At 41.4% G+C, this 21,021-nt stretch overlaps 1 protein-coding gene across 3 annotated transcripts in view; it reads left to right on the forward strand.

Annotated features, from left to right (window-relative positions):
- The first annotated feature begins 3,189 nt into the window (after positions 1-3,189).
- Positions 3,190-21,021, forward strand: part of LOC137156760 (acyl-protein thioesterase 1) — a 112,821-nt gene continuing 94,989 nt past the window's right edge. For 2 of the 3 annotated variants that reach the window (XM_067553780.1, XM_067553778.1), the window contains exons 1-4: positions 3,190-3,646; positions 4,856-4,887; positions 11,149-11,214; positions 15,833-15,880. In XM_067553780.1, the coding sequence (XP_067409881.1) occupies positions 3,578-3,646; positions 4,856-4,887; positions 11,149-11,214; positions 15,833-15,880 (215 nt within the window). In that variant the 5' untranslated portion in view covers positions 3,190-3,577. The remainder of the gene's footprint in view (positions 3,647-4,855; positions 4,888-11,148; positions 11,215-15,832; positions 15,881-21,021) is intronic. The other variant, XM_067553779.1, reaches the window with a different exon arrangement.

The raw sequence follows: 21,021 nt of genomic DNA on the forward strand, positions 1-21,021 counted from the left end.
TTGGCATGGAGTGTCTAAGTCAATTGGCTATATATATAAAATGTGGGGAAGAGCCAGAGCGGTCAACATTAAAATGGAATGGTCTGCAAAACTGCTTCTCAGCTAAGAATACCCTTTATTTTGCTTATGCCTAAAATTACTTTTCCTTTGCTGTTATCTGCTTTTGTATTAGCTGTACTTGATCTTCTGTGGGCATGCTGCAACCAGGACTTAACAGCATAGAGCTGTATCTTAAAAATATTAATTGGTGGAGTTTAGGATGTTGATGCAATACAAATGCAGTGGCAGTTTGGAAACCAAAATGAGAAGTTTAAAGAAGGATGCCTTTTCCCCTTGTTCTGCTATTCTTATGGAAATTTTGTGCGTTATTATTACAGATACTTTCCCTACATGGTTGTGCTCCTCAATCATGTAATTTACTTTAACCTAATGAAATTGTGCCTATCTACTCTATAACCAGAGAATAGAATTACAGCCAGCATGATGGGCCAACTGGAAATTATTATTTTCTTTCACAAGAGAAGCAGTTGTGTAGGATTTGAGGGAAGATAAGGGAATTGTTATAGAGGCTGCCACTGAGTAACTATGTGCTGGGCTAATAGCCTATTACCAAGGTTGCCCCAAACTTCCCATTACAGGACTCTGTTTTCAGTTGCTTAGAATTCTGCAAAACTTAACTATTTGGGTATTCCATGCTGCATGTCTTCCTCAGGCTGTTTTGTTTTGGTTTTTTTGTGGGGAGGGATTTCAGCCAGAATGGCTCAGCTGTTTCTGAGAACTAATCTAGGGGAAAATATGTTGTTTTGCCCCTTTAAAAATTCTGCCCACCCTATCTTTGGAAAGCTCTAGCAACCCCATGTTTGGAGCACAGGCTTGAAATTTGGCAGGGAGTGGCCTTTGTGTCAGGGACGTAGCTTTTGCTGTCCCTGTGAAAATCTGTCCAAATTTCAGTTACCTTTGAAAAATAACAATTCCTATTTTCCAGTACAGACTTAGCAGCTAACTTCCCCAACATTCTGACCACACTGAGCATATTCCAGCCTGGGTCTCAGCAGGGCTTTCATAGCAAAATTGGAGTGGTGGGCTGCTCCTAGCCATGGGGTGGAAGAAGGAAACTGAGAGTTAGGGTGCAAGCAAACTGGAACTGGCTGGGCAAGAAGACTAGGGACCAGGAGCTGGAGGGGAACTGGGACTGGCTGGTCAAGGAGACTGAGACTGGTTGGACAAGGAGATTGGGAATGAGATGAGGAGCCAGGGGTGGGACAGAGTGAGGAGTAGGACAGGAACAAATTAGAGAGGATGGGCCAGAAGGGAGAGGTCAAGCTTGGAGAGAAATGGACATAAAGGTCTGTGTCCACTACAGCACACTCCCCTCGAGAGCACAGAATGGATCCCAAGATACCTGAGATACTCTGCTGTCAGCAAATATCTGTGAAACCAACTGACAAAAGTGTCCCATCGCCTTCTAATGCTGGTTCACATAGAGGAAAACGGCCTGACAGCAGCTACTCAATTAGCTCAAGACCAGGTCTACACTCAAAAGTTAAGCTGACCCAGCTACATTGCTCAGGGATATGAAAAAATGTTGTGCAACATAGTTAAGACAACCTAGCTCCCAGTATAGACCGGGCTCGGTCAACCTAATCCCCAACCCTATTCATCTGCATTATGATACAATCTTTTATTACATGATCTTTCCAAATTGATTGATTAGAGGACAAAGAACAAACTGTTTCACATTGGCAGTAATGTTTGCTATATTTATACAGAGCTAATACAAATGTTCAGAATGGTCTGGAGTACTCTAGTAATTTTAGAATAAAGAGACTGAATGGCATAACAAATATCAAGATGAATAGGGAGCATTAATTTTTTGAGTCTGTGCCAAAGGATTTCTTTAATTCAGCCAAGAAGGCAACGAGGGACATCTGAATATCATTAACAGAGAACAAATAGATTGAATAACATCTTAATAAGATTGCTGCTTGTATAGATTTTTTTGTTAATCTCTCCATTTCCCATGCTGTGTACTGTTTAGTATCTACCCATTTAGGAATTCTATTTTAACTTTTCTTATTTTAAAAAAAGCTGTAAATAATTCTAATAAAATAAATTTTACTGGGAGTTTTATAAAAACATTCAAAACACAAACACATCTAGGTTTTAGAATAAGTGGGTGAGGTATCAAGTGAAACCAATATGCTTTTCAGTTCTTTGCTCTGTGTTTGGAATGCAACCGCTACACTTTTTCCATTTTTAATGATCAAGACGTGCAGATCCACGCCAAGTCATAGGAAACCTCTTGATTTAACAATTCTGCACCTGTCACGTAACAGAAAAATATAGCAGTGTGCATCTGTTGTTATTCCTTAAAACACTGATTCCCATCCCATTTTCATTAGGATAAAAGGTATGTTCTTGCCACATTAGCTAACGTGATAACTAACACCAGGTAAAATTCTAGTGAAGACCAAAGCAGTTTGTAGTTTTTACGGTGCACGTACAAATAAACCTTAGGCTCTCTTTATCTTGACCTGCTAATGTGTGAAAACTACAAACTGCCTTGTCTTCACTAGGATTTTGCCTCCTGTTAGTGTGTTCTATAATAACAGATGGAAAGAACAAGTTTTTTTTCCCTAGTGTAACAGGAAAGTAATAGGGAGGCTCTGGAAAGGACAACTAAGGGAGGCTTCAAATAGCCTGTGGCCAGTCAGCCACAGTGTAATTTCTGCCCCTTGCTGTAAAAGAACCAAGCTGCACACCTTTCACATGGCAGATCTGACCATTTCTGCTGCATCAGGCAGTGCCCTGGCCACAGCCTCATGTGCCACCATAAGACTCACACAAACCATCCCTACTAGGGACTTGTTGGAATTAAGGGTGTTCACCGCCAGCCAGGCAAGTGGGGTCAGCACAAGTGTCTGGGTGTCACTCAGGTGCCATGGTGCAACCCGAGGAATGAGCCACAAGCTTGTAGTACCCAATACTGGAGATAGCAACATGTCCCTCCGCGCAGGCTCTTCTTCACGCTGCTTGTAGTGCAGGTAAGGGCTTGAGGGCGGGCTTCGGGAACCACCAGCGGTAGCCTAAGACGCCTGAGCCCACACTTCTCACCATTCACCAGACCAGAACTCCTTTGCGCACGCGTGGTCGGGGTTCTCGCGCTCCCTCACCCAGCCGTCAGGAAACCAAAATGACGAGAGCAACGTCCAATCAGACACGGGAGATCCTCTGCGCCCGAGAGCCAATCGGGGTACAGAGCGGCAGTGGACGGGTCTCGAAGGGGAGGGGGCGGCGGGTACCCCGCGCTGCGCGCCTAGTCTAACGGCCGCGATCGCGCTCGTGCCTCTCCCTTGGCGTGCCCGCGCATGCGGCGGGAGGGGCGGATGACACGAGACCCTGCCCGACCCGGGCTGCCTCCGACTCTTACTGTTAGTCGCCGCATTTGCTCCCCGCGGCTTGCTGCCCCTCCTCTCGGCCTGGCGCCTGCCCGCCTTTCCCCTCCCCTTGGCCCGCTGCCTGTCCCGCCTCCTCCCGGCCAGTGTGTCCCGCCGCTGGCCGCCCCGGAGCCCGGTGTATGTGCGGCAACAACATGTCCGCGCCGCTCCCCGCCATCGTCCCGGCCGCCAGGAAGGCAACCGCCGCGGTGAGTCCGGGCAGGCGGCCCGGAGCCCCGGCCGGGAGAGCAGGGGTTGAACCGTGCCGGGGGTGAGGCGCACGCCCTGGCGTACGGGCCGGGGTTGTGTGACCGCCCTGGGCCTGAATCCGCTCCCCTCGTGCTCCGGCCGCCACCTGCTCCCCGCCCGCCCCGGGAAGCCGGCCCATGCCGGTCAGTAGGAGGCCCCTGACTCGCCTCGGCAGGGTGTCGTCGTGAGCGGCTCCCCCACAGTCAGGCAGGGGAGCCGGGGGCTTGGGCGGGGCCCTCCGGCTGCCTCGGCCCGGGGAGGGCAGTGGGTGGGGATCGCGCGTAGAGTTCAGCTGGCGCGAACTGCACCCGGCAGCTGGCAAGCGCTCAATAGAGGTGCCCGGCCATGCTGCTGCTGCCTCGTTCTTCTCACTTGGGGGGGGTGGGAACTTCTATGCTCTCCACGTGCAATCAGAGGGGCTCTAGTCTTTTCTTGCCACTTTCCGTGCGTGTTAGACAGTGGTTTGTTGGTTGGGGTTTTTTTTTTTTTAAATGTTTCATAATTAACTTCAGATGTTGGATGAGATGAAGGTCGTTGATGTCACTGGACTGACAAGTGGCTGTAACTGTTGTCTCCTTTAATAAATAGGATGTTTGGCAAGAAAACACATCCAACAAATGCTCGACAATATCTGGAGTTACCTCCAAAATTTTAGTGAAAAAAAAGGCACGAGCAATCAAGGTCTGTCACAAACCTCACCCCCAAAATAAGCAAAAGCAAAATGACTTTTTTGGTCTAACTTGGTTATTATGGCAGTTACCTAATCAGCTAAGTTGTGGGGCAGCGCTTTTTAGGGAAAGGGAAATGGGGATAAAAATGCAGTGAGGGATTGTATAAGGGTTTTGAGAAACTTGGATCCGTAATAATGTTTGCCCTTGATATTGCACGAATTTTATGGTATGTGAATTTGTAATAATTTACCGAAAGTCATGTGGTGGCACTGATCTTTTTAAAATCAAGATTGGATGTTTTTCTAAAAGATATGATCTAGGAATTATTTTGGACAAGTTCTATGGTCTGTGCTGTACAGGAGGTCAGACTATGGTAATAGTTCCTTCTGGCCTTAGAACCTGTGAATGTGTCACAGCTGTTTTTTCCTCAAAGAAAAACAAACAAGGAAGTTAGGCATTAAACAACTATTTTTAACTTTTGCATTTTTTAAATTTTAGGTCATATTTCTTCATGGATTGGGAGATACTGGGTAGGTATAATTGTTCCCTGATCTGTAGCTAGTTTATCATACAGTTTGAGATTTCTGGGTTCAACTCAGTTGCTGTTTCACCACCAAGTAATTACACTGGCACGAGTTGCAGAGTTTATGCCAACTATTGAAGAAGTGGCTATGCTAGTTTTTAAAAACTCCCACACAAACTACAAGCCCAAAAGCCTTCCATTTCTTTATTTAACTTGTTTTAACCTAATACAAAAGTGAAATCAGATAAAGCCTATTAAAAAAGATCACACACATCTGGGAGTAATCATTGAGTTGAACTAGTGGTCTTGTCCCCATTTTTCCCTAAAAGTTTGTGTGGGGGAAGAGGGAATGTCCATTTATAAGTATTCTAAGTTCTACTTGATATTCACTCCTAAGTTTAATTCATGCAAAAATTGAAGCATGTGCTTAGTTTTATTGATTTCAGCAGAATTGCTTATCTACTTAAAGTTAGACGTGTGTATGTCTGTCTTTTAAGTTTTTGAAATCAGTCTTTTTAGAATTAGCTGCTTAACTAATTAGAATTAGTTAAGCAGTGGAAAATAATTGGCATGATGGGTTTGTCTATTACAGTGTTATGCTGCTTTATGGTTAAAATTACAACAAACTTTTAAAATGACACCCTGCTTTTAGTTACTCAGAACTCTCTGACATCTTCACCTATTAGTCTGAAATTGTCTTAATCCAGAGGTGAACTTTCTTGAAGGACTGAACAAAATCCAGTCAGCTATTTAAGTTACGAAAGGTTAATACATTTTAAAATGCACTCTAAAATTTTATTATTCATGGACATCAAATGACTGCACTTCATTCTGAGAATTCAGTCCCTTCAGTTTCTTGTGTGTGCAATATAACTTAAGTAAAATCTCTGAAGATCCATAGTGTTAGGACTCTTAAAATCATCGAAGCTTAACAGCAGTATAAGTAAGCATTGACAGTGGCATTTTCCTTTGGGTACTTTTATTGATAATGCCTATAGATTCCTTAGCTATACATGAGGTTATATAAGGAGTTGTGGCTCTCAGTTCCCTTGGTTCTTTCCAACCTATCCTCCAGGTTGTAACTGCATATATTCCTCCCTTTGTTGCTCATTGACAGCCAATTGCAACTTAGCTTTATAGTTAGGGTTCTACCAAATTCACAGCCCTGGAAATCACATTACAGACCATGAAATCTGGTCTTCCCTGTGAAATCTGGTCTCCGGCCACCCAGCTTGGAAGGCAGAGTGGAGAGCTGCTGCTGCTGGCTGGGTGCCTAGCTCTGAAGGCAGTGCCACTGCCAAGCCCAGCAGCAGTAGAGAAGTAAGGGTGGCGATAATGCAACCCCCTAATAGGCTTGTGACCCCCTTTTGGATCGGGGCCTCCAGTTTGAGAAACGCTGCAGAGAAATCACATATTTTTTATGGATTGGGTCATGCTATAAATAGCAAATTTCACAGAAGTTTAACACATTTGCGAAAGTTACTATTTATGCCATGACCAATCTGTGAAAAATGTGATTTCTCTGCAATTTAAGTAGACCCCTATTTATAGTGAGTATGGTCATATGGTTAAAGTTTTTTGATAAATTTTGCAGTTAGTGTTTGTTGTTAATTGTCTGGTTTTTGCACTCCTCTTCTTAGCACCAATTATTTAAGGAAGGATTGTAGGATTTGAAGTGGGTCATTGCAAGAAATTGGATGATTTTGTGGAGAAGAAAAAGATTGAGTTACTCTTCTAATTTCTACTTTTCAAATACACCTGTTATTTCCTTTTAGTTATCAAGTTAAGATCTATTAGACCATGTTCAGTACATCCTCACTTGTTTTCAAAATGTCTCATAGGTTTAAAGGTAGAGTTTTGCTGGAGATTTTCTGATGGCTTGTGGCTTTTTTATTTTTATGTATTTGTCAAAGGTTCCTATTGGTTATCATTGGGTCAAAAGAAATATATATGGCTGATATAAAGATTTCAGTACATACCTGTATATTTATGTAACATTTCTTTCTCAGTTTGGCAGTTCTGATGCCCAGTTGGAAATAATCTCAAAATCCTTATTTAATTAGTTCTCCTCAGACATAATTTCTTTTTGGCCTGTTACTACTGCTAGTTTCCAGTATGGACATACTGTAAGGAGAAAATAGTAACTAAATGTTAACTCTAGTTTAAACAGACTCAGACTTTGGAGCTTATAGTATGGAGTCTGATTAGGTGGAAGGAATAGAGGAAACTTGAGGCTTTTATTTATGTAATCTTCCACCAAATGTTCAGTTCCTCAAGGGAACATGTGCAAACCCTAATGGATTAGGGCTTTTGAGAGGGTTAAGACTTAAGTGCGGAGGTGGTATTTGAGAGGTAAGACTTAAGGGTGGAGGTTCTTTGAGTAAGTCCACCTCAAGAGCGTGGATTTATTCACAGAACTAGTTACAGGTAAATAATACTACTTTTTGCCTCCTTTGTCACCAAGTGTCCAGTCTTGCAAAGCCATACTCATACATATAGTCTTAGTGAAGTCAGAACAACTACTTACATGAGTTTGTAGACTTAGCTCTTAAATCTGGTGTTCAGTTTTGCAAGCAGCCAGGCCAGCATCCTGCAGTTTCGGTGTGTACTGTCTGACCAAGTCATCAGTGGAAAATAATTGATAAGAGGTTTCAGCTGTCAAATTATAAAATAAACCTCAGGTTTTCTACAGGGACTTTACTTTTTTTTTCCCCCTTACCAAAACCTTGCCCTTGTTTAATTATTTTTTACTTTCACAGGTATTGAGCTTCTGTCTGATGATATTTTCACCTGTCTTGGGGTTAGTTTTATTAAATTTAACGTTGCAGGACTTGTGCTAATGAGCTCTGGGCTTACTAAATGAGCTGGCAACACCCATGCCATCTTCTGGGTTTGTGGTAGCTGTGGGAATAAGAAAGCGCTGAAATTTGGTGCTATGTCCAGTATGCTGAACTACATGGAGCTAGTCAAAAACTGAATTGTGTTTTATATGCCAGGTTTAAATGGAGAATTACTCTTAATTTTTCACTGACCCACATTGTATGGGGATGATGAGGGGAAAGATATTTGGATTACTTGAAAGCAAGGAAATTAATCTTTAATCTACTTGGTTTTGTTTTGCATTACTGCACCCTAAAGAGCATAGGAACATCCATTCTATGCAGACCTATACATCTATAGGGACCATAATAGGAATTGGGATGGTGTCCCAGCTGAAGTTTCAAATCTCCTAGCTTTTTGGATTTAATAAATCAAACTTAATCCTTAAACTACTGTGCATGTGGCTTCCATACATGGTGTGGTTGTGTCCTTTTCACAGGAGTTCAGGAACTTCAAAAGCCATGTCCAGTAGGGGTTGTGCATGCACCCTGCATAAAGGGCAGCATATCTGCAATCTCTCATTTCCTTCCAACTGCCCTTGGCAGAGAGTCAGAACAAAGTAAAATCTGCTTTAGCTAGTAACTGTTTCTCTTACTGTATGGTAATTTAGTTTCCTTGTTTGTTAGGTTTTTTAGCTAATTACATTAGTGAGTCAATTTCCTCTGTTAGCCTGCTAGGATAGTCAATTTCATTTGTTAGCTAGTTTTTTTAAAAAGTGTTTTAGATAGGGTGCCAGTACAATCTTATGCCAGATCTCCATTTACCAGGATTTAAGTCATGCACAATGGTTCGGAGAGTTGTTCTACTTACAGATGGACGTGACCTCTGCTTATTTTGTGTAGGAGAAGCTCATTTTCCATTAAAATGCACTATTGACAGGCCTTTTAAAACACACTCATAAGTCTAGGCCATATAGACTGAGGCTGTTGCTCGTGGAGAAGTCAATAAAACATCAGTCTGACTCTGAACTGCAGCAGCTTCAGGGATCCTTGGGTGCACAGTCTGGGATTCAGCCTGTAAGTGCCCCACAAACTAGGGAGGTAATTCTGTTTTCCATACCCCCTAGCAAGTGCTGCTCTTTTAAGTGCTTTCTTTCAGGTTTGTCTGTTGGAGCAGTCAGTAATCCCTGCTGCCTCCCACAGATTTGAAGACCACTCTAAAATCTCCCACAAGGAAGCTTCCCTGGTACAACAAAAGAGGAGGGCAGAATCCCCTGCATCAAAGAAGCTGCAGAAAGTGGCAAGGAGAAAATCCTCTCAGATGAGGAGCATGGTACAAAAAGGACTAATGTCTGTGTGAGAGATATCAGAATGAAAAGCATCCCCTGATAGACATTGCCTGTTTCTAGCCTCCAGTGAAGGGTGTTCATGCTGTGGATGTTTGGATAATAAACTGACCTGGCTCAGGACTAAAGAGACCTCACATATAAGAGGGGAAGGCTTGCTCAGTACTAAAACTGCCCTCCAAACCTTATTAGAAGGTGCTCTCAATGCCACCAAAACTGAACTTTCTGATGCTGTCTGAGTGAGGACTGAGGAAGCAGGTTGCTGGTGTCGTAGTGCAGGAGCACCAGACCATGCTAGGGTGTTTAGACATACACAAAGGGTTGGGAAGCTCATCTGACTTGATTCCAGATCCAGTGGCTTGTTCAGACCACATAAATGTTTTAGAACTGAGAGTCTGCAAATCATTGCTTCCCCTGATAAAAACTCAAAGCAATATCAAGCCCTCTCTGTCAAGAGACTACTATATATTGCAATGGGAATGGTACATCAGTCAGAGGCTGTGTAGAGCTGATAGCTCTACATCTCTTGGGGGAATCTAGGGCATTAGTGGGCCAGCTAAGCAGAAAAGTCTTCTTGTGAATGGTCCCTAAAGGAGATTGTGTTAACAAAAATATTTCAAACCTGGGGATTCTGAAAAATAGATCTTTTTGCAACCAATGACAACAAGAAATGTCCCCTGTTTTGCTCTTGAGGAGGTTAGAATCAAGGTGCTCTAGTAGATGCATTTCCAGTCTCATGGTCAGATCACCTACTACATGCATTTCTTTTCTTTCTGCTAATCCCCAAAGTACTAAGAAAAGTGAGACAAGACAGCTCAGATGATTCTGGTGGCTCCAGCACAGCCATGTCAATTTTGGTATCTGGACCTATTGCAGCTATCTGTTCAACAACTGATAACTATTCCCCTTTTGACAGATATATCATCTCTCATGACTACAGACACACACTCCATTTGGATCCAAAATTCCTTCGCCTCACAGCATGGAGGCTCTTTGGTTAGCTTCCATGGATAGGGAATGTTCTGGTGAAATTCAGAGGGTTACAATTTTCTAGTGAATGGCTTTCTACATTTAATAGTATGTTGCTAAAGGAAGCATTTTTCCTTATCAGAGAAGATGTAGATCAATCATTTACAAATGTTTGTTCCATTCATTCTAGATTATCTATTATCATTAACCCATTCAGGACTCTTGTTCAATTCAATCAAAGTTCATCTAGCTTTGATTTCAGCCTTTCATCCTTCTGGGTTCTTCAGCATTTTTTGATCTTATAGTCAAAAGATCTCTGAAAGTGTTATTGCACATCTTTCCACCAATTAACGACATGCCACCACCTCTGGAATTTGAACTTAGTTCTCTCTTCACTGGCTCCTCCATCTGAGCTTTGTTCATCTTGCTCTCTCCAGCGTTTATCAGTTAAAGTAGCTTTTAGGTAACTATCACTTCTGTATGCAGAGTGAATGAGAGCCTGGGTGGACCTGAAGGGGTGAGCAGAGATGTGGTGCCCTTTATGTCCATGGGAAGGGGGTGCAAGGACATGAAAGGCACATATGCGTCTCCTACTTAGACACTGCTTTTGAAGCTTCAGAACTCCTCTGCAAAAGGTGCAACCATGCCATGAGTGAGAACCACATGCACAAAACATCTTGAAGAACCATAGTTACTATAAGGTAAGTAACTGTTCGTTTAATTGTTGTGGGGTTTTTTTTTGATGCAGCATAAATGTTTTTAAAGCAATATTCAACAATTTTTTGAAAACAATTACAATTGTGGCTTTGTCTGTGTGTCTTAGGATGGATTGACACAGTAAATGTATCACTGACAGGCTTACAGCAGATGCTTATATAAAAATATAGCAACTATTGTTAGTAGGAGAGGAAATTAGTTTTCTTTAGATGCATTTGCTACTGGTTATAAAGGAAGGATATCTGTTTTAACATTGGTAATACATTTTATTTTAAAAGTTTCTTTTAGAAATGTCACCTATAATGACCTGAAACTTCCTCTTATTTAGCATTGTTACGGCAACAACACTTAACTATTAAAGTTAACAGAGTTAAACTAGCACATGGGAATGCCATTTAACATATTTTTCTCCAACAGACATGGCTGGGCAGAAGCATTTGCAGGTATCAGAAGTCCACATGTAAAATATATTTGCCCACATGCGTAAGTTTATAACTTCTTTTGTCTTCTTTTTCACTCTTTTTCATTTATTTATTTATTTTGTACTATTTTGTACTATATAGGATGTTTTAACAAGTTTATAAATCCTTGCTATGTAAATATCAGAAGCAAAACAATCATTACAACAGTTAGCTTTTGTTTAGACACATTATCCAGGAATCTAGTCATCATATATTCCTGTTTAACTCGATATTACCATACTACAGAGTGAGCATCACGAAAACACCTACGTTGTTACTAGTTTTTTTTACTATTTTCTAATGCAAAGCCACTATGTAGATTATGTTTTGTAAGGCAATTAGACAGATGTGAAGATGAAGTCAGTGGGATTTGTGGTTACTCATCACTTCAGTTGACTAGGCTTTTAGCCAGTTAAAAGATAACTTCTGTCTGCTTGCTGAAAAAGAAAAGTGCAGATATATGCTTATTTAAAAACAGTTTTAGGAAGTATTGATATAACTTACTTAAAGACACTATCAACTTTTGCTTCATGGTTTGCTTTGTTGCAAATAATTTAAGATGAGTGAATAAATAAAAAATTATCTGAAAATTGCTCAAATTCAACAGCTAACTTCAGTTTGACTATTCGTGTAGGTCTCTGCTTTCTGCAACCTTTTGAATGCCCAAGTTTTACTTACATGAATATTTTTAAGAAACTAATTTTAAGAATGAATATTTACTTGTCTTTGAATTGTATGCACTCCTTTATAATATAAAATGCACACTGTTGGTTATTCATGCAATTAGTATCAAGGTTCTCAAATTTCTGTCAATGGATCACTACTGTGGTCTGCAAAGCCTTTTTTGGGTTCTACGGAGAGATGGCAGTTGTACAAAGCTGATGCCTCCGGCCTATTTCCGCAGCTAGCTTGCTTTAAAAGACAGCTGAAATGCTTGATAGCAAGCATGAGGACTTTACCCAGTAAACAAGGCATTAAACTGTAGCTGACATCTCTATAACACTCAAAATCAGGGTGAATAAAAGAGCAATCTTGGTCTATTTCAGGGTGGCCATACTTACTGACACCCCCCCCCCCCCCCCCCCAAAAAAAAATTCTCTAGCTCCACCACCCTGCAACAGGGTAGAGGCTCTGAGCTCCCCACCCCAGTGTGGTAGGCGGAGAATGGGAGGGGGGCATAGAGGGCTCTGAGCGACATGCGGCTCACAAGCCACAGTTTGGCTACCGATTGTCTGTGTCCATCCTATAATGTAACTGTTCTTCTTTCTAGAAAAAAATATCATCTTGCCTCATTAGGGGGTAAAGTATTGGAGAGGCATCCCATGTTGCATTAAGCAGCAGCAGTCTTGGTAGATCTGTAGCAGGGTTGGGGGGGGAAAAGTGAGCGCTGTTGTGGAGTTCAGCAACTGATTTCTATACAGTAAAGCCAGGTCCTTATACTGCTCTTCAGAGCCATCTGAATGATAGTCCAGCAGCCTCTGTACTCACTTCCCTGCTGGCCCTTTTGCTCTTTCACTTTAAATGAGATAAATATGTTTCCTGGCCCACATTCAGTACATCTTACAAACAGTTAATCTTCCATCTTCAGTGGGGTAGAGAAAAAAAGCCTGTGGATTGAAGTAAAGATGGGTCAGTTTTTCCTCACCTGGCAAAGCAGAATACAGCATGGTAGGCATCAGAGGCAGATGGGCACCTAAGGCTACATCTGCATCTACAGTGGCAAACTTAGAACCTATAGTTCATCATGGTTTCACTGTCAGTGGAAGCAGTGGAGGCTGTAGCACAGACAAGACTCAAGTGTTTTTATTACTGTCATAGAGCATGTGGTGGTCTCAGACCTGCTTCTTTGCCTTTCCCATTCTTTAGTTGCCAGCTTTTTTTCCCTCCAGAGGAGGGGAAAGAATGGGAAGTCTTTCTTTTCCCATGCTCTCAGAATTTTGGCAGGTGGCGGGGTGGGGCAGTGTGGCACAGAAGAGAAGAATTGGATGAGGGGGCATCAATTTATCCAAAATCATAATAAAACACGAGTCAATTTTTATGATCCTATCAGATCAGACCATTGGGCTATCTATAATAGCCTCCTCTGTCTGACAGTGGCCAGTACCACATTGTTCAGAGAAATATGGAAGAAACCACATAATGAACGGTTAAGTTTTTTCTCAAATTCTGTTAATTTAGCAGTTGGCTTATTTCCTGAAAGAGGGATGTATATGTCCTTTGCAAACACTTTTGTATAACCTTTCTAAAATAACTGTATTTTCTCATGCATATGCCTTGACACATTGTGGCAGTTACGTCCAGTGGTAAATTATGCAGTATGTTGTTTAAAAAATATAATCTAACAGGCATCATCCTTGTCAGTTTTAAATTTGATGCCTTCAATTTCATTAATGTCTGCCGCTCCTTTGAGGTGGCCTCTACATATTGTTTATGGGATGCTCCCATTGTGGCACTGAGCTTCGGAAACTTCATGGAACACTGTGCATCACAAGTACTTCTTGTGAAATTGAACTTTTGCTGCCAAGTTTGTAAAGGCATGTCTCCCTAATTTCTTGCTTTCTTTAGCCAGTTATAGGTGTAAGGATATTATTTTCTATGCCAAGAGTGACTTTTGTGTTTCAGATCCAAGAATCCCTTCATTTCTAGTGTAATGTCGTATTATAGCTAGGTTTTGATTTGCCAGTTCAAACTTAGTTTTTATTCTGGGCCCTTTGCTGATAGCCAGACAGGCTTCCAGGGGCTCGATAAGAATGGGATTTAAACTTTATACATTGTGCATCTCCATGTAAACAGAGGTGGGTATGCACACGAGCTCTCTCTTAGACTGTAAAAGCCCATTTCTTATACTACTGTTTGGTAAGTAGAACTTTCACACAACATTCCTCTGGGCATTTGCTGATGAGTCCCTGTGACTCCAGTCCTCAGATCTCACCTGTGGTTGACCATTTGCCCTTGCACTGGAAGAGAGTTGGCTGCCAGGCAAGTCAGACGCAATCCACCACCGGAAAATTCTGTACCAAATGAGGGTTGGTGGCTAGCTTACTCTTATAGGCAGCAAGATCACATTAAGTCCAAGAATTGAGCCTTTTGGTGCCAGAATTTCATTAGTGCCTATCCTGATTTGGCTTCTAAGGAACTCTTTGGCCTGTGTCTTTGTTCAATGCATGGCGATTGGTAGGTGTCTAGGAAACCTGGTACTAATGAAGCATCTAGTGACCTATTGAGGCTAGAGAATTTCTTGGCATCAAAAAGGTTGTATTCTTGGAACAAACTATTGCAGATTCTTCCTTGCTAATGCTGAAGTTTTTGTGCGGAGAAGGGCCATCGGTTTGCCTTCAAGTAGGTGAATCTACCTCTACCATCTCTGCTTGTCTCTCAAGTGTCGCACTATTGCAGCCCAGACCTTTCAGGTATCCTAGTTTCTTCATGTGGGTCAGAGAACCAGTTCTATGATGGAATCTTAATTTGTTATTGACAAGGCTGATGGACTAATGTTTGAGCCTTTAAAAGGAAATCTACTTTTTACTAAGGGCAGAATGACTTCATCTGTGAGAAGAGAGTTGCACAAGTTTTAATGATTTATCTTATTTTCGCCCTTTTCTTCAGACAGTCATCTTGCAAATTCACTTCAAATGTGTATAAAAATGGAGATTTGTGTGTGAATCAGACAATCTCATAGTTCTTTCCAAAACGTCATTATTTTCTGGAGGAAACAAGACTCTGTACACCACATGTAAAGAGGACTTTGAGGTTTTTTATATAGCTAGAACTGAAGACTTTGGGAAGTCAGCAAGACTTCTTTTAGCAATGGGGATCAGTGTAAAGTGGAAATGGCATTTCCTTTACAACTCTTAAAGTGTGTTAGTTTTTGCAATAGAACCTGTTATGACTCAGTTAAGGTGAGAGTGCATCAGGGTTTTAAGACTCATTCTGTTAGGACAAAAATATCCATGATGTGCCTCCATAATGTTTCCATCATAAACCACTAGCAGGGGTACTATCTGAATTTCTTTGCATACATATGTACATCACAGCTCTCAAATTGGTATCTAGATCTGAGGTTTGCTTTGGGAGACTAGATCTGCTTAATTAGAACTCTTAGTTCACTTTTCTGGGGGTTCTACTGTTTGCTGGACTCTCATAATTCTGAATGATCAAAGGCCACTTACTAGCACAAATAACTATTCTTTAACTGGTTCTTGGACATTGTTGGCTCTGAATATATGCTCTACGTGCCCATTCTTTTCATGAACATGTAAGTAAAAGTAGCCAATTTGTCTTCTCCGTGTCACTTGTATGCCTGTATTGTCTGTACTTTTCATCTTCTCTGAAGTACCGGAGCCTTCATTCTGTTCCTAAGGAAGTCTCTGTGTCCCTAATTACTTTCATCTGTTACCTGAGAACCCATTACAGTTCTGTTAAAAAAAACAAAATTGGTCTCACTCATGTTTACCTTGGATTTTAAAAATAGGAAAGCTGACACTGGCCGTGCTTTAAAAATGGGATTAAAATATGGGAAACATCTAGCTTTATAATGTAACCTGAAATCTTGCAGTAATACAGTAATAGTTAGCTGGTGTGTGTTGCTGTGTCAACAAACTTTTGCATTAAATTATGCCAATATTATTTCTCAAATCTAGGCCAGTTATGCCCGTTTCTCTAAACATGAATATGGCCATGCCATCTTGGTAAGTACTTTCTGAATTAGAAATAATAATGTATAAAGTTCTAAGTGTTTATGTTGATTGGACTTAACTTAAGGACATGCTTAAATTGCTAGCTTTAATCAACTGTAAATGCAGAAGGCTTTTTATGTTTAGAACTATTCTAACAAAGTTTTCTCATTAATAGTGTCAAATTGTTTCATCAGATGCAAAAAGAAATACTAGCTCTGGGAAGTATCAGAGGGGTAGCCGTGTTAGTCTGTATACAGCAAAAACAACGAGAGTCCTGTAGCACTTTAAAGACTAACAAATTTAATTTCTGTAGGCATAAGCTTTCGTGGGCTGTAACCCACTTCGTCAGATTTCTATTCCTTACATCTGACGAAGTGGATTACAGCCCACGAAAGCTTATGCCTGCAGAAATTAAATTTGTTAGTCTTTAAAGTGCTACAGGACTCTCGTTGTTTTAGCTCTGAGAAGAAAGAAAAGCCCTTAAACAGGGAAAAGGCAACTGTTACAATTGAAAACATCAAATTTATAGTCATAGTCTTCAATCCGCTTGAAAGTTTGTATTCTTTGCATGCTTGTTTGCATGTGTTACTCTTCTGGTGTACATGTGCTGGAGATGGAAATGCTTTAGTCATTTTATCTTTTTGCTTTTATCTTTTGGTCGCACCTATTCCCTTGATTCTCTTGAGCCCCTCCTCCCAAGTTCCTTTCAACTGCTCCTGACTCTGAGGTGGACCCAGATAGCAGTGTCCCCACTCCGTTTTCCAGTTGCCTATGTTGTTAGGATTGTGTAAATAGTCGTTTAGACTAGGTATTTAGTGTAATGTTTTTAGTAGGTTTTAGATTTATTTTCTGCCCTGTAAAGGGGGAGGGTCTGATGTTATGTGAGGACAGAAACCCCTGGACTTTACATTGAGTTCTGTGGGCTGATATGCCTGTGAATGACACACATTTAAGTTCTCTTTACTGTTTAGATGCCGGATGTGTAAAGAAAAAACATGGATTGTAATACCCTCCCCAGGAGGGTAGGTACATCTAGGACAACAGGATGAAGTTGCGCCTTTTTGAGAAAGATATGAGGCTAGTCTGTGATCCAGATGGAATACAGGATCCTCCAGTCTGGGACAATCCTTAGTGAAAAATGTCCTGGCTATTGCCTTAATCTCTGGGACTCCGGCTGCTTTTGTTTTGGCAGTTTTGAGGCAGTAACAAGTATCACTCTTCTCAGGAATGCAGAGGAAGATCTCAGAAAGAAAGAAGGTTGGTTCACTCCCTGCTGTCTCCAGGATGAATGGATCTCTGAAAGCAACTCCTCACTCATCAGTTCGGCAGGAGGTAGCCCAGAAAGACTCACCGGTGTCTGTGTTGTTAGCACTGGGTCAGCTCTTTCAGCTGTCTTCAGCACCAGCCCATTCTGAGCATACTCCTCCCGTGCCAAGTCAGCTTTCTTGGCTGACTGTGGCATGGGTTTGTTCTGAGTATGTTGCTCTGGTGCTAGTTCAGTAACAGCCCCTGCAGTGCTGACTTCCTCAATGCAGGTGGCCTGAGAGGAGCAGCTGTTTGTGCCTGTTCATTCAGAGCCTGTTGCTTCTAAAATCAGTTCTGACTCCTGCAGCAGCATAGCTACTGGTGCCAGCATTAGTATCTCTGGTGCGGGCTTTGTTACTGCCAGGTCAACCTATGGAGCAGCACTACTTAGTGCCAAAGTATATGGCACAATGATTTGGTAATTTCCATGTAGCCTGACTCCCCATTAATTAATGCTTTTTTGTCAGTCGGGATTTTTCAGTCAGGGGATGTTTAAGTCACTGGGGGGTTATTGTGATAAGCCTCATTCAGTGGATAATTCTTTGAATTCCTCATGAGCAGCACCTCATCCCCCTAGGAGGATGGGTATTCCTTTTCTGATAATGGGGATGTTTTACCCTCTTGCCCTTTTGGGGTAGCTTTCTGTGATTTCTGTGTTTGAAAGTCAGGTCATACATAGAGTAAATAAAGGCATGTTAGTTCAAAAGTCCCTGGATAGTATCCCCTGCCCTGGCCACATTCTCTTCATCCATGTGGACCAACTGCTTCATCTCACTGGTCCATGTAGCTATATCTTAAATCAAAACTACTCAGCTTCAGTTTCCAGGATTCGATCTTTTACCCCAGGATCGATTGTCATGCAAAAGCAGTCACAATGATCTGTATGTGTTGTTGAACCAAACCTTTGTCCATGTCATCAGTCTCTAAATTAACATAGTTTCAGAAGTCTGTTGCTGAAATATATCCTAGAGCATATTCCATCTACTTTTTCACAGAGTGAAACAAGGTTCAAACTACACCGGAAGATCTTGAATCATCTTTGGGAATCATCTGTTCAGTTCTAAAACTGTGATGAATCACTACGTTGAAAGACTGTCTCATACCATGCCACATATTAGGCAAGAAGTACAAGAAGCAGTCTTGATATCATACGCAAGCAAAACAGCCTGTCGCTACTCCTTACCATCCTTATCAGAGAACATCAGATTTCTCTAAGAAACTATATACACATGGAAGGAGAGCGTCGTCGATTTCAAATTCTGCAAAGGCTGTCTCTAAAGTCATTTTGATGTGTATATTGAGAGCTGCCATCCTGTCTTTGAGAATCTTTATCCCTTCCCTACCCCCTTTGGGGATCATTTGCATTATTTTAGGGAACATAGAGTAGTTCGCTGGTACTGGAAATAATTCCAAAAGGAAATAATTCTATTCAATTGCAAGACATTTCCACCCCCAAATCATCTTCCCCATCCTCCTTTTAGGGACCCCACTCATGAGAATCTTCTTCAACAAGAGGTTCAGTCTCTGTTGGCTTTTTGTGCTATAGAGGAGATTCCCTCAACTATTGGGGAAAAGGCTTCTATTTGTGATATTTTCTAGTCCCCCCCCCAAAATTTGGAGGCTGGCATCCAATATTGGATCTGATATCTGAATTTCTTTGTTTTGCCAATTAAAATTCCTAATGATAACCCCATCCCTCATGCTTCCTTCCCCATATCCTCTAGATTGGTTTGCAGCTCTCAGTCTACAAGATGCATATTTCCATACAGCACATAGGAAATACTTGTGTTTTATAGTGGGCAATACACATTAACAATACAGAGTGCTGCCTTTTGGTTTGTTTATGACCCTGAGAGCTTTCATGAAATTTTCTGGCTGTGACAGCAGCCCAATGCAGAAAGAGAAATTTGTTTTTACCCATTTCTTAATGATTGAGAGGATATTTTTTTCAGACAGGTGATAAACAGCATTCAGTACATCATACGTCTGTTCTGCACATGGGAGCTGAGTGTGAGCATGAAAGTTTCATTTAATCCCAACACAAAAGGTAGATTTCATTGGGACTGTAATCAATTCCATGATAGCTTGAGCATACCTGCTGCAGACCAAGTTTGACACCATACTAGAGATAAATCATCTTGAAAATAATTCATGATCCAGAGGAAGGACATGTCTTCAGCTGTGTTTTTAGGTCACAGAGCTTTATGTACTCTGACCCCATTCACCAGACTGCATCCTTGTGGTCTTCAAGGGTGGTTATGAATAGTCTGTTGCCCTGCTTTTCACAAGATCTATATGGGATATGTATCCTTTAAGAAGTTTTGAAGTCCTTTATTGAAAGATCCACATCAGGTCTTCAAGGGAGTTCCGTTCTCCCCAGCTCTTCTCACAAAGTCAGCAGTGACCAATGGGGAGCCCAGCTTGACAACTTGACAGTACAAGGTCAGTGGTTTCAAAAAGGCTTGGCTTCATATCAGCATCCTGGAGCTCAGAGCAACACAGCTTGTCTGCATGTCCTTTCTACCTCATAACGAAGTTCTGAATTTACAGCTAAAACAACATGGTGTTACTGTGAGTTCTTATGTAAACAAACAAGGAGGAACCAGATCAATGCTGCCATGCAGGAAAGCAATCCTTTTATGGAATTGGTGTATCTGGCAAAATATACAACTATCTGCATCTTCATTGTCCAGTCCTACACAACACATGGCCAGACATTTAAGTGTAGGCATTTTTCTCAGAATCACTTATGATTCATAAAGGATTCGGTCATCAAACCAATTTGCAATCAGTGGGGTGATTGCTCTGTTCAGTTGCGTAGATCTGTTTGCAACTGAACAGAACAAGAAATGCAGAGTCTGGGATTTCAAGGAGACATTTTCCTAATTCCCTAGACTCAGTGCCTGTTGTATGCTTATCTCCCAAATCCTTTGATCGTACGTTTAAGGAAGGTCCATCAGGACAAGACCTCATTCATCCCCGTAGCACCAGATTGGCCCAGGTAATACTGATTCATGGAAATAAGAAATCTCTTCAATACTTCTGATTCTTCTAACAAACTTAATTACTCAGAACAATGGGACAGTTGTTCATCCAGATGTGTCCTCACTACACCTCATAACTGTAGGGCTAACAGAGTGTTCTGTGGATGTACAGAGCCTATTGATTCAGAGCAGAAAGCAGTCTGATGACAACTTGTACTGGAAAACGGAAGTGTTTTTCATGCTGGGCTTACCAACATAATCTTTCTCGAATATATGAGAGATTGATGTCTCTTGGCGTATCTATTATCCTTAAACTCTGCTTGTTAAACTCATTACATGTTCATTTGTCTGCTATCTCAGCAAATCATCCACCATCAGAACCCATACAGCTTGTTCATCCTTGAATTTAAAAGTTTATAAAAGTTCCTAAGGGTTTTTCTTCTGATTAAAATTCCTTCCATCTTGTGATTTTAATGAGGTATTTACCAGCCTGATGGGGACATCCATTTGCGCCATTAGCCTCATGCTCCTTGCTCCCTTTTGTCTGAAGACTGCATTCCTGGATCTAATCACATTGGCACTTAGGGTCTGAATTGGAAGCTGTCATAAAAGGATCCCAGTATGTGACTTTTCACAGGGATAAAATTACACTTTAGCCACACCCTACATTTCTACTTAGAGTACACCTTAATTTTCATTTAAATCAGTCCATCAATTTAAGTGCTACCCCTCACCACCCTGCAGCTTCGTTCATCCAAAGGCGAGGCTGTTTTTCATATTCTGGATGTCCTCTGTGCCTTCTCCTTTTATTTAACTACAACAAGATGATTGAGGCACTCCGATAGTCTATTTATTTCTGTTGTT

This window comes from Emydura macquarii, unplaced genomic scaffold (genome assembly GCF_026122565.2).
Source record: "Emydura macquarii macquarii isolate MOO-44397 ecotype Brisbane River unplaced genomic scaffold, CSIRO-AGI_Emac_v2 contig_1477, whole genome shotgun sequence".
NCBI classification, from domain to species: domain Eukaryota; kingdom Metazoa; phylum Chordata; order Testudines; family Chelidae; genus Emydura; species Emydura macquarii.